This window comes from Pomacea canaliculata, linkage group LG5, assembly GCF_003073045.1.
Source record: "Pomacea canaliculata isolate SZHN2017 linkage group LG5, ASM307304v1, whole genome shotgun sequence".
Taxonomy (NCBI): Eukaryota; Metazoa; Mollusca; class Gastropoda; order Architaenioglossa; family Ampullariidae; genus Pomacea; species Pomacea canaliculata.
This window is the reverse complement of record NC_037594.1, coordinates 27,988,708-28,003,310: the sequence shown is the minus strand read 5'-3', so window position 1 is coordinate 28,003,310 and position 14,603 is coordinate 27,988,708. Positions and strand designations below refer to the sequence as shown.

Genomic DNA, 14,603 nt, shown 5'->3' with positions numbered 1-14,603 from the left:
CTGAGCGTCGCAAATGAACAGGGTAGCTTCCCCCCATCAACGGAGGGAGGATCCAGTCAGTTCAATGGCGGAAGAGATGAAGATACTTCTAAAGACCTCATTAGGGGAAGTTTGTGTCGGGGTCACTTCAGCAGAGAGTGTGAATACCTTCTACAAGAAATGTTGTTTGATTTTCGTCATATATGTAATTAACAGAGTGTTGAACAAGTATTATTAAGGATTCCTCTATCTGTCCTTTCTTCCGTCTGTATATCTGTCGCTAAGACATCACACCAGTCTTATTAAAGAACTGTTCGATGTTTGTTGCTTACTCTTCTGAGACAGTTATTTCTCAATGGACGGTTGTTGCATGCTGTTGTTCCACGTACATCTGAATAAAAGCTTGAAAAGTCATAAAGTGTGTCTGGGGGATGACACACACACAAACACACTAGTCTACTCTGTCTTCAAAAAATCTCTTGCGATGCACACACTCACACAGAGACAAATAATTTATGGTAGCCCACCTTTTGTTCCCAAAACAGAAATAGTTTCATTTACTTATGAAACCCTTGTGACTTGTGAGAAGGTTCTCGGCCATTTCTGTGCCAAGCTTCTCAAACAAGACTTACTTTTTTCTATTAATATAAATCCATTCCTGCTGTAGCTTATTTCGCAAAGTATGTTTCATTTTTACATCGCCGTAAATAACTTGTTCTCTTAATCTTGTACATCAAAAGCATTTCACATTTCCTTCTATTCTGTAGATACCGTATTCCGCCTTTTGTTCCCCTAATTCTTCATTTTGTCTGATCTCATGTTATCCTTTATTCGCCCCGGAATGTTGATTCAGATGTCAGACTCAGCACACACTTTACAATCTTCTCATTTATCAAAGAAAAAAAGAAGAAGAAAAAAAATCCCACGCACACACAAAACCCAGGGATCAGGGTATTGGATGGCTGGAAATACAAATATCTTCATTATTATAAAGCTGCAAGTTTTATGTCCCATTATTTTTTTGATGTTTTTCTGAATAAATCCTGGCGCTGTACCGAGCCACTGTTCACACAGACACATAAATCATTGTAGTCGACACACTCTAAGCAAGATATTTAATGACGACGAAGAATACAAAAACTATGCAGCCAAAACTATTCAAACACACAGATAGATAGAAGAAGGCATGCAGCATTCCTGTCACAGGAAGACAACAGAAGTTATGTCTAACGAATACGGTGAGGCTTACAAGATGTCAAAAGCTGAGAGAAAAATGTTCTCTCGAAATAGTTGCCTTGTTTGCTCACGATCCCTCAGCAAAAAAAAAAAAAAAAGAAAATGGACGGAGTGGTGAGGAGACCTGTTATAGGGCAATGGGAGACGTCAACGTGCAGCCGAGGTCACGTGGTCTGTGCATCTACTGGAAACAAAGAGACCGTAACTCTCCAAGCGCGCATCCATCTGCGGCTGTCGCCTCTTCTGCCAATCCGATCTGTTGACCTGATTGATGCTGTCAGACGCTCCCTGGCGAAGAAACGAGGGTTTAAATGATGAAGAGACCGAACTTAACAACGTCTGAACGCTTTTGGATTTTTCTGGGTTTCTGACATCTGTGGTCTGGGCGTGTCCCTCTGATGGCATTATTAAATGAGTCACAATGGAAAAATGTTGTGAAAAATGTTTCTTCATTAACAACGAGCTTCACTGACGATGATTTGAGGCGTTTTTCTCTTATGGACAACAAGAATTATTGCCTTTTTCTTTGAAGTCTTAATTTGCATTAACTGTCTCATCTTGACAGCAAACGTTTCAGTTTAACAACACACCAAGCGACAAGTTAGAGAGCGATGTGTGGAGACTTGCTGGTGGAAAGCGAGGTTAAAGTGTGTCTGTCTGACGAGTCTGTACGCATGTCTGTCTGTCTGTCCATGCCACGTCCCTTTATTTCATGGGAGACAACTTCATTCTTATATATTGATTATGCTTATTGATATTTTCGTCTCAGCATCTGATCTGAATGACGTGTACGGTGGTCAAGGGAGGCATCTTTAATTTAATAAGGAGATCACAGGAGGCATCCTTAACTCAATAACAAGGATGCCACGGCGCAGCAGCAGTCAGCACAAATCCTGTCCAGGGAATACATATTTTGTCGTCAACGAAAAGCTGCCAATTAGGGAGGACACTACCATGTTAGAGGAAATATTCATACAAGCCTATATTACACAGTCTTGTACGTGGTTTCCTGTGCAGGGCAAGATGATGATGATGATGACAAGGAGGAACAAAGAAGTTCAAGGCATAAGAGCAGAGACATTCAGTGCACTTTCAGTTCATTTCTTTGAAAGTTTTTTTTTCTCTACAAACTGGAAATGTAAGCTTGCAAATTTGCTTTGAAAGGCAGACGATTCAGCCGACATCAGGCGCCTTCCGCAATTCCAAACCATCAATATCCGTGGTGATGTCGCCTGGCAATGTGCAGCATCATCATCTGACCTGTGTTGAGGGTCAGTGACCCAGGGACTGGTTTGAGACATGTATGCTGTTGTAATCTGGCTCCAGTCTGTATTCCTCAGAGCACCACACAAACGATGAAAAAGTGTTATGAGCATTTTTCTTTAAATATAAAAAATACAAGTCTTCCGTGACTTGAAATACTCCCAAACTAAAGAAACTTTGCCTGTCACCCGCTGAAACTCGAGAAATATAAAATAAAAATTAGAAAAAAAAATTGAAGGAAACTTTTAACCAGCGAGGACAAAGTTCACGGTTCATATCGCCTAGAAAATAGGAGTGTGGGTGGGGGAACTGTCCTGCTTTTTTGCGCAGCTTTCACGAAAATTGTAAATGAGATCGTGTGTGGGAGGAGGCTAGAAGAATGGGCGGGGGTCAGTGCGAGGGCGGACACACAATCATGAACACTAAAACATCACGGAGGTTGTCTAGCCTCAGCTATTTCACTGATGACTGAAGATGACTGATGATTAACGACGAACTGTGAGTGAGAGAGGAAAGAAAAAACAAACATCGTTGACGATGCCGGTGATGCAAAACTGAGGAAACATGTTTTAAGACAGCAAATGTTCTTGAACTTCAATGTCGTCTACAGAAAATTCCAGCGAGATGCTTCAAGAAGTTTTGACTCATTCTCTTTCTGGTTCTCGCCAACACCATGCATCTTTCTTTTATTTTTTTTTCTTTTCTTTGTGTTTGCATGTTCTTTCTTGTTGGAACCTTCTGGGAGGATGTCGGGGACAAAGCGATTCTGCCTCACATCGGTTGTTGTCAGGTCGATAGACCCTATGGGGAATATTTTGTGTGATTGCTCGTTATCACATTTTGGAAAGGTCTGACATCTTTGCAAGCGTGTTTACTTGGATCCCTGTAAATGGTGGACAAGAAGCCTATCACAAGTTGTCTTCCTGGCTCTTGGTCCATCCATCCATCTGTGCACCACTGTGTTATATGTTCTTCTGACTTACTATGTGGATGCCACTAACATGAAAGAGGAACCGGTTCAACGATCTGGAGTGCTGTGCCTATTTCCAGCCTGTACAATGATTTCAAGACTCCTGCTCTGCACAGTGTGGAAGGAGGATGCATGCGATGAGCTCCTCCAAGCTGCAGTAACAGCACAAACTAATTTCCTTTGACAAATTAGTCGTAGCGCTTGAATTTCTCTTGCCTGACAAGAAATATTCGCTTCGGAGCAGGTCACGTTCCCCGAAGCGTGCTACGAGACAGCAATAAAGAGTCCGACATAAAGTTATAAGTCACACCAACAGGGAGACAACTCTCTATTGCCGCCCCTTGTTCGTCCAAATGTCAGCGAGATCAGTCTTCACGCGAGACGAAAACCGCAGTTAATAACAAGACAGGATTATTGCCTCGTCTGACATAACATCATATGAAATATGGACAACTGAGAACCCATCCCAGAGTGAACAAACACGAGGTTGTCTTGCCTTGGTGGTTGGGGTGGGGAGAGATGTGGGGTGGGGTGCAGAGAAAGCCTGGAACAGACTCAGGATCCGGATAAACGATGGTGGGTGTGAGGGCATGGCGGCTGTCGTCATGCAGCGACTCAAAATGATTTAGGATTTAATTTAAAAAAAGGAAAATTTATTTTCTGATTCTGTAAAACACTCTCCTGCAAAACAGATGAATGACTGAACAACAACAGGAAGAGCGCAGGTAGGATACCAGGAGAAAAAAATAGAGTACATCTCTCTCTGACATTAAATTGAATAAATAATGAAAGACTACTATATAAAGTGTATAAATGTATGATGTAGATAATAAAGGTAAAATGAACTGGGTAATATAAAAGCAAAGTTTTTTTTATCTTGTATTTGGTTTAGTTTGGTTCAACCAAGATATGGAAGATGTAAATAGACTTAATAAGATACTGAAAGAAAGATTAATTATGTGTAGGTGGTAGGAATGGAATCATCATATTAACAGCAGTGATAGATTGTCCTTTTACTGTACATATCGTATTTCACAAAGTGTTGAAATATAATTATAAATGAGCTCAGATTTTCATTAGCAGGATAAATGGCAAAGTTTACAGTGAGTTTATAAAATATTGTCACTAATTACTCCCGTTAAAGGAAACATTGTGTCCAGGATTTAATTTTCCATTCATGTAAAGTAGGTGAAGAAGAGGAAGTTTATTTTGTATTATGCTGTAAAGCTTATTTGCATCTTGAAATTAGATACATTCATATGAAACTCGATACTTTGCCTGATTTATTTAAGGGTAATATCTTGCTGTCATTAGTAGATGAAATTATAGTCAAGTCCTTGTTATTATATCTTTTTTAATGTTCTGAAAGTTAGAAATGTTGGCGTAACATGACTTAATATTTGGTCAATATGTAGGTTGCTTATATATATATATTCATATATCATATTGCTTCGGTGTATATTGATAGATTAAATTGTAATATTGTCATATCATTTGTCGTCCCCTCTTCCATAGGGCAATGGGCTTGGACAGAAGTGACGAATCTCCCCCTGACATATGCACTCACACACACACACCGACACACATGTCATACACGCACGTGTACACACAAACATATACACAGACCAACAATTCCATCTCTCCCGTGCATACACAATCGCACATCCACACATGCATCTGCTCTGTATCACGCAACTGTACAAGCAAACAACAATTTCCAGACACAAGCCCACTAAATCAGTTCAAAGGAGGACCAAATCGAATTTAAGAAGAAGGCAATGCGCAGAACTGGCGGTTGATGAGGTTGATTCGCGATAACAGAAAGAAGACATAAGAGGTCGGAGGAGCCCCTGGCTTCTGCTGCAGTTTTTGCAGCACTTGACTGCACGTGAGCTCTCCAAGCGACTCGTGTGGTTGTCGTCTCCACTAATGGCGACACGTTTCTCTGACAGGCGGATAAAAAAAATGTCGACATCAGAACACCGCTAATCACTGCTCCAAGCATGTGTAGCAGCTGGTTTGTGCGCCGAGTGCTGGCAGCGTCCCTTGGCTTCAGCTCGAGGGCTGTCGGGAAGCCTTCAGCTAAAACTGTTCATCAACTGTTGGTATATGTTAGCTAAGTGTTAGAGGTTAGCCATCATCAAGCTCCGGGCGACTTTCTTTGCGTGTTACCCTGGCTTCTTGTCTAGTAACGATGAGGGTCGGAGGTCACGTCTCACCCCAGTGGTTGCTTTGGATTAAGAGCCTCTTATATTTCACAAGAACTGGACTCTTTCTGTGAATAGCTTAAAGAAAAGAGAGGTAGAGATACTGGTTGTTGAACATCTCGATGAACTCAAAGGTTTGAAGAGGGAGTTTTTCTCTCTCTTTCACAACAATTGACCACGTGGTCTGAGTTTCTTTGTGGAATCTTGGTCAACGAAAACAGTGACTGATGTACAGTTCTTTGTTAACGATTATATATTTATACACGTGCATGCATGCGTTTGCATTTTACGTGCGTGTGCGTTTGTGCATTTGCCATATTTTTGCACGTGATTTTACAATAGGTCTACATATTAACTTTAAGAATATAGGGACCCCAGACTGACTGCAAGATGACAATTAGTTCACTAATAATTACACAAATTAGAAGATCAACACCAATAACAAAATAAAGAAAGCGAGTGGAGAGTTGGGTGTTAAAAATCCACAAGCCTAACACAAGAAAGTGCGGAAACACTTTTTAATGTTTCACAAAATGCAAGTATGATCACAGATAATAAATAACAAATATTGACTTAACTAGGGCGACAATATGTCAAAAACAGAAGAGAACTGGGACAAAAAGATCGGTAAGTATTGGAAACAGGGGGAAGGAGGGTGATAAGATGAAAACAGTCAAAAGAGATGAAGTCTCGTGCAGTGCTCGTTTGTCATCAAATAAATTTTTTTCTGGCTTCCGGTGGCACAATGCTGTTGGAATGAAACATAATTCTGCAAGCTCGCCGTTGTGTGAAAGAGGAAATTTTCTGTTTAACAAACAATCCTAGTTCCAACAAAGAATACCGACATAACACTTCTACGGCGACCGAGTAGACAACAACAAATGGAGTCTTGTTCAAAGAACAGAGTTAATTAATTGAAAGGAACCCGGATAACTTGGAGTACACAAAGCTTATTGTCTCGACACAGTCTTCACCACTTGTATTAATCGTCCCATGGTGGTGGCAAGAGTTAGCAGTAGTACACAATGGCGGGCAAATGTGTTAAATCGAACTGATGAATTGATTTTCACGTATATAATTATAACAAGGACGAGTGGTGTATTGTGAAATCAAGAAAAAGGTGAGTTAAAATGGACACATTAATCACAACAGTAATCATAACATCTGGCAACAGCAAGAATGGTGAATACGTTTCACCCACCGGGGTGAGATACGAACATGGCAAACACCACCACCACTACAGCCTTGATCGGACATACAAACCGAGATACTGGACAAAACTACAAGACGATTGATTTGCTCCGCCTGACAGGATGAATTTAATATCGAGATGTATTTCATTTGGACTTCTTACACCAGGGATGGGCAAAGTCTTCTTTTTGCGGACCGGTGTCAAAATTCTAAGCCATGCGACCGGTTGGTAAAACACCCAAAACCCAGGTCAGGTGACTACACAACAAACCTACTTATAATGGAATGGACAACAAAGGAGTACATATTAAAAATTTATTAAAAAGTGAAGCTGTTTGAATTCGCTCACAGTAGAACTTCAAAACAATCCTTTCCTTTGAAGGCAGCCGCCCCGATGCTCTCTGATGACTCCATCAGACATGTCAGTCGTGTTATTTGTGATCTTAAATTTTAGTCAAATTAACCTAGATTGAATTAAAAAAAAAAAAGAAAACAAGTGGTACCACATTTTGGCAGACAGGCCAGTCCAAAGACATCATCGGGCAGTACTTTGCCCACCCTTGTCATAGAACCACAGAAGTGTCTCGAATATAAGTTTAAACACCTGTAACCTTTAATCTTATTATTTACCTCTCACAGGTAGGTAGCTGTTTAGGTAATTTAGTACCATGTCAGCGAGGCAAAATAATACAGGAAATATAGATTATTAAAAGAATTCTTAATGATCAAATTTGTAAGGAATAAATCTGATTTTATTTTAATATCTTTCTCACAGTTCTTGTAAGGGAAAAACCCGACTGTATGACTTTATATGCATATAGAAGAGCAGTTTCTCTTTCGTTTTCATTCAAAACACACCACAACCTTCTGGTTCTTTAGAAACAAAGTACGTTAATTTCCCATCAAATGAATTATTAATTTTGTACAGAATGAAAGCAATCGAGAATAAAATATGGTGACCATAATAATACTTCAAAATAACAGTTAATCTTTGGGCTAACAGTTATAAACACTTTTTCACGAAGTGATTCTCTTTGGTATCATACATTTTATTTTGTGTCATTTATGAACATTTTCATTGATTAGCAGCAACATAAGAACAACTGGGGGAGAGGAGAGAGAGAGAATGGACACAGATCGACTGGACGATAAACACAAAGGGGAGAGCAAACTGTCCAACAGAGAATGGATGTAAAACGATGTGTCAAGGGAATTCTAATTCGTAGGAATTCTACGATTCCCCCCAACCCCTCTCCCCTCCCTTCAAAAAAAAAAAAAAAAAAAAAAAAAAAATCCAAGAAAACCTCACGTTGTCTTATTATTGAGTGATTTACTATTCAGTAAATGTTCAGCCCACAGATGACACTAACGAAGTGACAATCATCAATAAAAAAAATCAGCCGCAAGCCGTGAAAACCATTCTTCCACGTGACATGTCTTCACAGTCGCTGGTTGTCCAGGTTCCCAAGGTAGGGGTTCATGGCCTTAGAACTCTTCTTGCTTCATTGTAATGCAAAATTAGGGGCAGTGATAGGAACAGAAGGCGGGGGAAGGGTGGGATATAGCAAATATAATGTAGTGTCTTGAGTGAGCTGTGCTCAGTGTGCTGGATACTCCACCCTCCCACTGTAGCGATTACTGGTCCTTGTCCGGGTCAGGCAGACAGAGGGGGGGGGAATTGGTGTTTTACGCCGTGTCAGCAACTAAGGCTATATCACGGCAAGCAGCCAGCCATGTAAACAGATGCCACGTGCAGAGAAAGATCAGCGTGCCCGAGACGAGAACTGAACTCAGGGCAGCCAACCTTCACTGCATTGGTGACAGGCGCTAACCGTTGCGCCACCGGACCGCTCAGGCAGACAGAAGTGTGTGTTCTGTGGAATGGGGGCTTCAATGGCGACAATATATACACAGGGAGTTAACTTGAAATAATGGATAACATATAAGCAACAATAGTATTATAATTAGGATATCTATCTATCTCTGTGAGCAAGTGTTCACAGACCTGTACCTAGACATAGCTCCTGCTGTTGTGGTTTGGAAAAAAGTTGGAAAGGCTCACCTATTTCCCTTCTATGTATACAATACAACTTTCTTACATGTCAGAGCCCAATAGACACGCGTCTGTCTAGAAACTTTCTTACACTTGAAAATATCAACGAAAGTTTGAACATCTATGTCTCTCTACATAAACAAAGCTTTAAACAGTTCGTGCAAGTGAAATGTGTACGACTGTCCATGTCTAAACATTTGTTTCTAAGAAGAAATGGCTTCATTCCATCCTCAAGAGGCTAGGGAAGGCTTGAAAGAGAATTTTTTTTACAAATAAGAGGGTGAAGACGGACCAGCAATTAGGCATGTAGCACAGTTAAAAAAAAAAACAAAATAAAAGAGAAGAAGAGAGTATTGACTAGCGTGGCGCATGCACCACGTGACAGGGAACCACGACACCCTGGCCGCGGACTGTAGATGATGTCATCGTGCTGGCTGCTGATGGAGAATTAGCGTGTCGATGGACAGAGACTGCCAGCGCCATCATCTGGTCACGTGACCTCCACGGCCTCCTGTTTGAGCGGCTTCATTTCGGCGGCGTCCTGCAAGCACAAAGCTCTCTAATGAATGCAGCTTGCGGGCCTGCGCTTCTGCCCTCAGACCCATCCGCTGCTGCATCACAAAAAAAAAAAAGAGCAGACGATGAAACAGCCTGGTTTTTTTTCATTATCCGAAACAGTTTAAAAAAGGCGACACAACAACATACCATGTAATCGTGTGCTCGACTTCCAAGTAGTTACCAACTCGAGGCTGGTGTTAGCCTTTGCCTACTTGATTTTTTTTCCGTCCCCTTGACACAGTGAACCACGTATAGTTCACTGGTTCTAGGGTTACCAGAGGTTGGGAATCATTATTATTTCGTTTTACCGAATAGTTTGGAGTTAATTCTTATAGGGTTTCACAATGTTGTCTTCAAGAGGAAAGCCTTCACCTTCTCTTTCCCAACCGTTCACAAGTTCATCGTACGAATTTAAACATAACTCTTACTTGATTCTTTTCTTTAAAAAAAATGTTCAAAATGGATATCCTATACAAGCAATTTTTGAAACGATATTTCATTTTTTAATAGATTTACCGTATTTACAATGCTCTTTACAACTACCGGTATCTAAAAATATATATATAATCGTGTCAGTTAGTGTAAAGTGTTGTGAAATTATTTATTAATAAATCACACTTACATATACAAATGCATACACAGAGATAGAAACACAGTCACACACAGACACACAAACACGGGCACTGTCATATCAACAAGCACCTACAAGTGACAGGTGGACAATGTGTACACTCAGACATTTCATACAGATATACATCGCGCATTTTTATGGAGAAAAGCAGCAAGTAATTCCTGTTGACATATTTATGCACGTGATGCTCATGATCAGGACACGCACGGTACAAGTGAGTTTGTGAGTTAGTTGAGTCACTGTGCTCAGAAATTTCGTCTTATATACCTAACACACGCTATCTACACTATACCTAGTGTACTGACTTATCATTAACTCCAACAAAATTATCAATGGCATCGGATCAAAGTCACGTGACTCGCTGTCACAGTGACTTCCGTTCACTCACGTGGACACCCAGACACGCCTGTCATCGTACCAGAGTCTTGTTGTGGTCAGAGGCGACCTTCTGCCGTTGCCCGGACAGATCCCTCATGGAGGTGTTGACGACTGAGTAGCCTTCGGTGTACGTCGATGACGTCAGCGCCGTGTTTTTCCTCACTTGACCACTCATCAGGCGATGTTGGTGCCACTTCCGCCTCAGCAGTGACGTCACCTGAACACAACAACAACAACAGTAGGAACGAGACAAACAAAATGGCGTTGGATGTGGGACTAACCCACTGAATGCACTTAGGGCGGAGGCCAATCAATGCACACCGGCCATTTCGATCATTTTTATCGATCACATAATTGACAAACACCTTCAAAGTATTTTGAGAGTTTTTACCGCTCAACTTACATATATTTAAACTAAAATTCGATTAACAAGAACAAGAAATTTTTTGTCGGCTGTATTCACTCACCTCACCGTTGCAAAAGCAGTACATGATAGACACCAGAGCTCCCTGAAGGAATAAAAAAAATTATTCAGTTTTTTTTATGCTGACAACTATAATAGCAAACAATTTTAAATAAAATAACAGACTACATTTCTCGAAAAGATATGTAAGGAAACTAAGAGAGCATAGCTCTCTCTCATTATAGAAGAACAGTTCAATGTGTACACGCTCGTAACCTAATCAGGTTCTGCTTCCCTCCAGTCCCCAAACCCTCCTTCTTCTAGCCACCAGCCAGGCCATGGCACCAACCTGAAAACTTTGGCCATGTCTGCAGTTCAAGATATCATTTTCTTTCCTGCAGACAGTTTATTGCCGGTGGAGCAAACCGGTCTGCCATTGATGCAAGTTGCTGATGGTAGTCGTCAAAGTTCACCTGATATCCTTGCACTTTCAACAACACGGCCCAGGGAGAGATCACGACCCCTCATCCTGTCACCCCCACCTCGACATTTCTGTTCTCACGTTTACTCACACGTCGCCCACAAACGACTCGACATCAACACTCAGTGCTGTCGCAGAGGCTCGTGAGGTCAAGGGTCAGGTATTTATCCGCCAGTAACACAGGCCGACTGTTTGCTGCGGAGCCAGCGGGACTCGACAGACGTTAAGGTTAACGACAAAGTTGGTCTCGATGGCTTGGATGAAAGCCTGCTGTTATCTGTTCTCTGTGACACGTGCCTCGAGACTGTTGGTGCAGGGCCTCCTCAGATTTCATGAGATTGGGTGGTGGTGGTGGTAGTGGTGGTGATGGTAGTGGTGGTGGTGGTGGAGTACGTTGAGTGGTGAACGAGTTTCCTCGCGAGAGATACACATCGCACACTTGTAACCTTATACAAGATAAAAGGGATCGAGCTTGTAACAGTTGAATTATTCAACATCTGCTGGGAGTTGACGAATAAGTAGAACACTTAGTTTTCTCATTCAGGGAACACACGGTGTCCCAGGAGAATGGAGTAAAATTAAAATAAAAATACTTTAAGTTATATATTTTGAAGTAAATATCAACAAAGTAAAAAAAAAAACGAAAAAATGAATTATTCCAGTACTTTATGAATTATTCTAGGACTGAATAATTAATTCTAAAAGGATAGAAAACAAGGTGACCATACACCTGCACCACTGTTCGTACACCAAGTCTCGATATTATCAATTATCGAAGGGCGAAGATTATTTGCAAAGAAAATAAGTTGAAGAAAAAACTGCACCTTGTACAAACACGTGTGCAGCGGTTTTGTGTGTATGTGTGAATGAGTGTGTGTGGGTGAGAGGCTGGGTGGATTGAGTGGTGAGAGGGATGTGAGAGAATGTGAGTGCAGTTTGTGAAGTTTGTGTTCATCTAAATGTTCACGAGTAAACAACCGAGAGATGCATAAAGAAGTGGGTGAGGAACAGAGTTTTTGTCATCGGAGAATAAATACAATCGAAGCAGACAGAAAACGCGGGTCAGGGAAAGCTGTACTAGCTGTATTACTGGGAAAAGAAAGAAAAAAAGAAAGAAAAAAAAAAAAGGAAAATAACTCCTTCCAACAAGCGTAAAATTACGGAACATCCATTATCAGCAATTTGCATAACAACAGTTCTTTTTTTCCCTTTTCTCCCCCGCCTCCGCCACAAACGGTTGTGACAAGCAGACGCCGTGTTTTCGGCTCTGATGAAGATCATTGCGAAAGACTTGCGTCGCCTGCAATTCATTTGAACAGGTCTCCACGACCCGGGGGCACCCAGGGTAGGATGGGGGCATATCTTATTTTTTTATGTATATCTCAGATCCATGGTGGTGGGGAAGGGGGAGGAGGTCAAAGGCGGTCACCAGCCTCGGGGGCAGCGTGACTCGGACAGACCGCACGCACCTAAACGATTCCGTCGCTTTAATGTCTTTTCCTTCAAACAACTTTCCTTCCGACTCGGACTGACGAATCCAAGTCTGGTCCAGCTTGCAGCCCTAATCACTGCCTGAGAAGATTGAGTACTTTGGGCACGCTCGAAAGTAGTTCTGTGAGGTTTAGTAGACACAAATATCGTGTTACTGTATATAGGTAAGCTACTAAATTAAACCCAGAAACAGACAAATATTGCTACAATAAAAATTGGGAAACATTCAGGTTTTCAGTCAAATATTGTGCGAATAAATGGTTACCAATGATGTTTAAAAATAAACAATTTTAATGCTGGTTTGTAAATGAATGCAAAGTCACTACATGTGGGGTAGATTGTTCAGCAGGTAAGAGCCATCTACCTTTCTTTTTTCATGAAAAAATGTTTGCTCCAAGTCTTTAGTGGGGTGGGTGCTGATGCCGGGTGTGTTGTGTTGTCAAAGGGGTGGGAGTGAGGTTGGGGACAAACTAGAAACTGGGTTGGCTAACGTACTTGCAGCGAGATGAAGCAGGCCACGAGGTAGTGGTAGGGGCCGTGGAGCGGGTGGTCCTCTGCAGGCTTGATGGGGAAGATGAGGTACTGCATGCCGAACAACGGCACCAGGATCAACGTGGCTCGAACCGCCTTTCTGCAACGAAGACGAGAGCCTGAATGTTGACGAAGACGTCAGCAGCTACGACGACGACCACGTCGACGAAGCCAGACATTGGTCGTAAGTTCAGAAGACTGATGAACTTTAGGTCGGGTGGAGCTTGCTGCGGCGTTTTAGTGAGTGGATGAGTCTGGATGGTGTGAGTGGATGAGTCTGGATGCTGTGAGTGGATGAGTCTGGATGCTGTGAGTGGATGAGTCTGGATGCTGTGAGTGGATGGGTTTGGATGCTGTGAGTCAATAAACTATTTCTCTACAATCCTTACAGCTACTGCCACGTATCAACATGTCTGAACTCTGACCCTTTGCCTCACGCTGTGCTTACCGTAGAAAACCTTGCAACTCTCTATTACAATTTTATTGACTTTGTCCAAACGATCTAAACAAGATCTGTATTCTTGTGTATTCTTTTTCTAAATAATTAATGAGTTCCGGTAAATAGAAAACAGAATCAGCAGACAGCCATAATGTGACGTGGCGATTGTGACTGTCACGAATTCTCACCTGCTTTGCGGAGCATCCGGCACCATGCGAAGCTTCGTGACCAGAAGACGCACAAGATTGATCAAAATAAGAACATTGACCTGCAGACATTTCACGAACATATATTTTGTTGGTTGTTTCATCAGACACAAGAAGGTGTACAGTAACAATTTCGTGGCGGGTGGCCTACAAGCAAACTGCTGAACTCTAGCAGACGACACATGATAAATCAACAGAGTGATATGTTCTTTAAGGGTGTGTTTATCTCTATGTATGTGTGTACGTATGTATGCATGTATGTATGTTTGTAAAATCGTTTAATAGTGTATCGTGCAGCAAGGATACCTCAGAAAAGATCAGTAACAAAATAAAATCAACTCACCACGATGGAGGCTATGACGGGGCCGAACACAATCCACTGGAGAGAGTCGATATTCACCCAGCAGCTGTAACAAAATTGAGTTTACGACAATGGTGGCTTCAGGCAGAGAGAGAAAGATTTGTGTCAAGTATCAAGGCTGTTAAAAAAATGAAGACCCTCTACTCTGATGAAGTAAACGCAGGGCGACGCACTTGTCTTTGTGAGACTTCACGAGGACTGAGAATTTCGGTGACAAGAAACATC

General features: G+C 41.6%; 1 protein-coding gene across 3 annotated transcripts in view; it reads right to left on the bottom strand.

Moving 5' to 3' along the window:
• Positions 1 to 6,159: 6,159 nt before the first annotated feature.
• LOC112564769 (calcitonin gene-related peptide type 1 receptor-like) overlaps positions 6,160 to 14,603 on the bottom strand; it is a 69,894-nt gene continuing 61,450 nt past the window's right edge. The window contains exons 8-13 of one of the 3 annotated variants that reach the window (XM_025239833.1): positions 14,361 to 14,424; positions 14,000 to 14,079; positions 13,337 to 13,472; positions 10,934 to 10,975; positions 10,507 to 10,683; positions 6,160 to 9,480 (exon numbers count right to left, since the gene is read on the bottom strand). In XM_025239833.1, the coding sequence (XP_025095618.1) occupies positions 9,382 to 9,480; positions 10,507 to 10,683; positions 10,934 to 10,975; positions 13,337 to 13,472; positions 14,000 to 14,079; positions 14,361 to 14,424 (598 nt within the window). In that variant the 3' untranslated portion in view covers positions 6,160 to 9,381. The remainder of the gene's footprint in view (positions 9,481 to 10,506; positions 10,684 to 10,933; positions 10,976 to 13,336; positions 13,473 to 13,999; positions 14,080 to 14,360; positions 14,425 to 14,603) is intronic. The other 2 variants (XM_025239834.1, XM_025239835.1) reach the window with 2 other exon arrangements.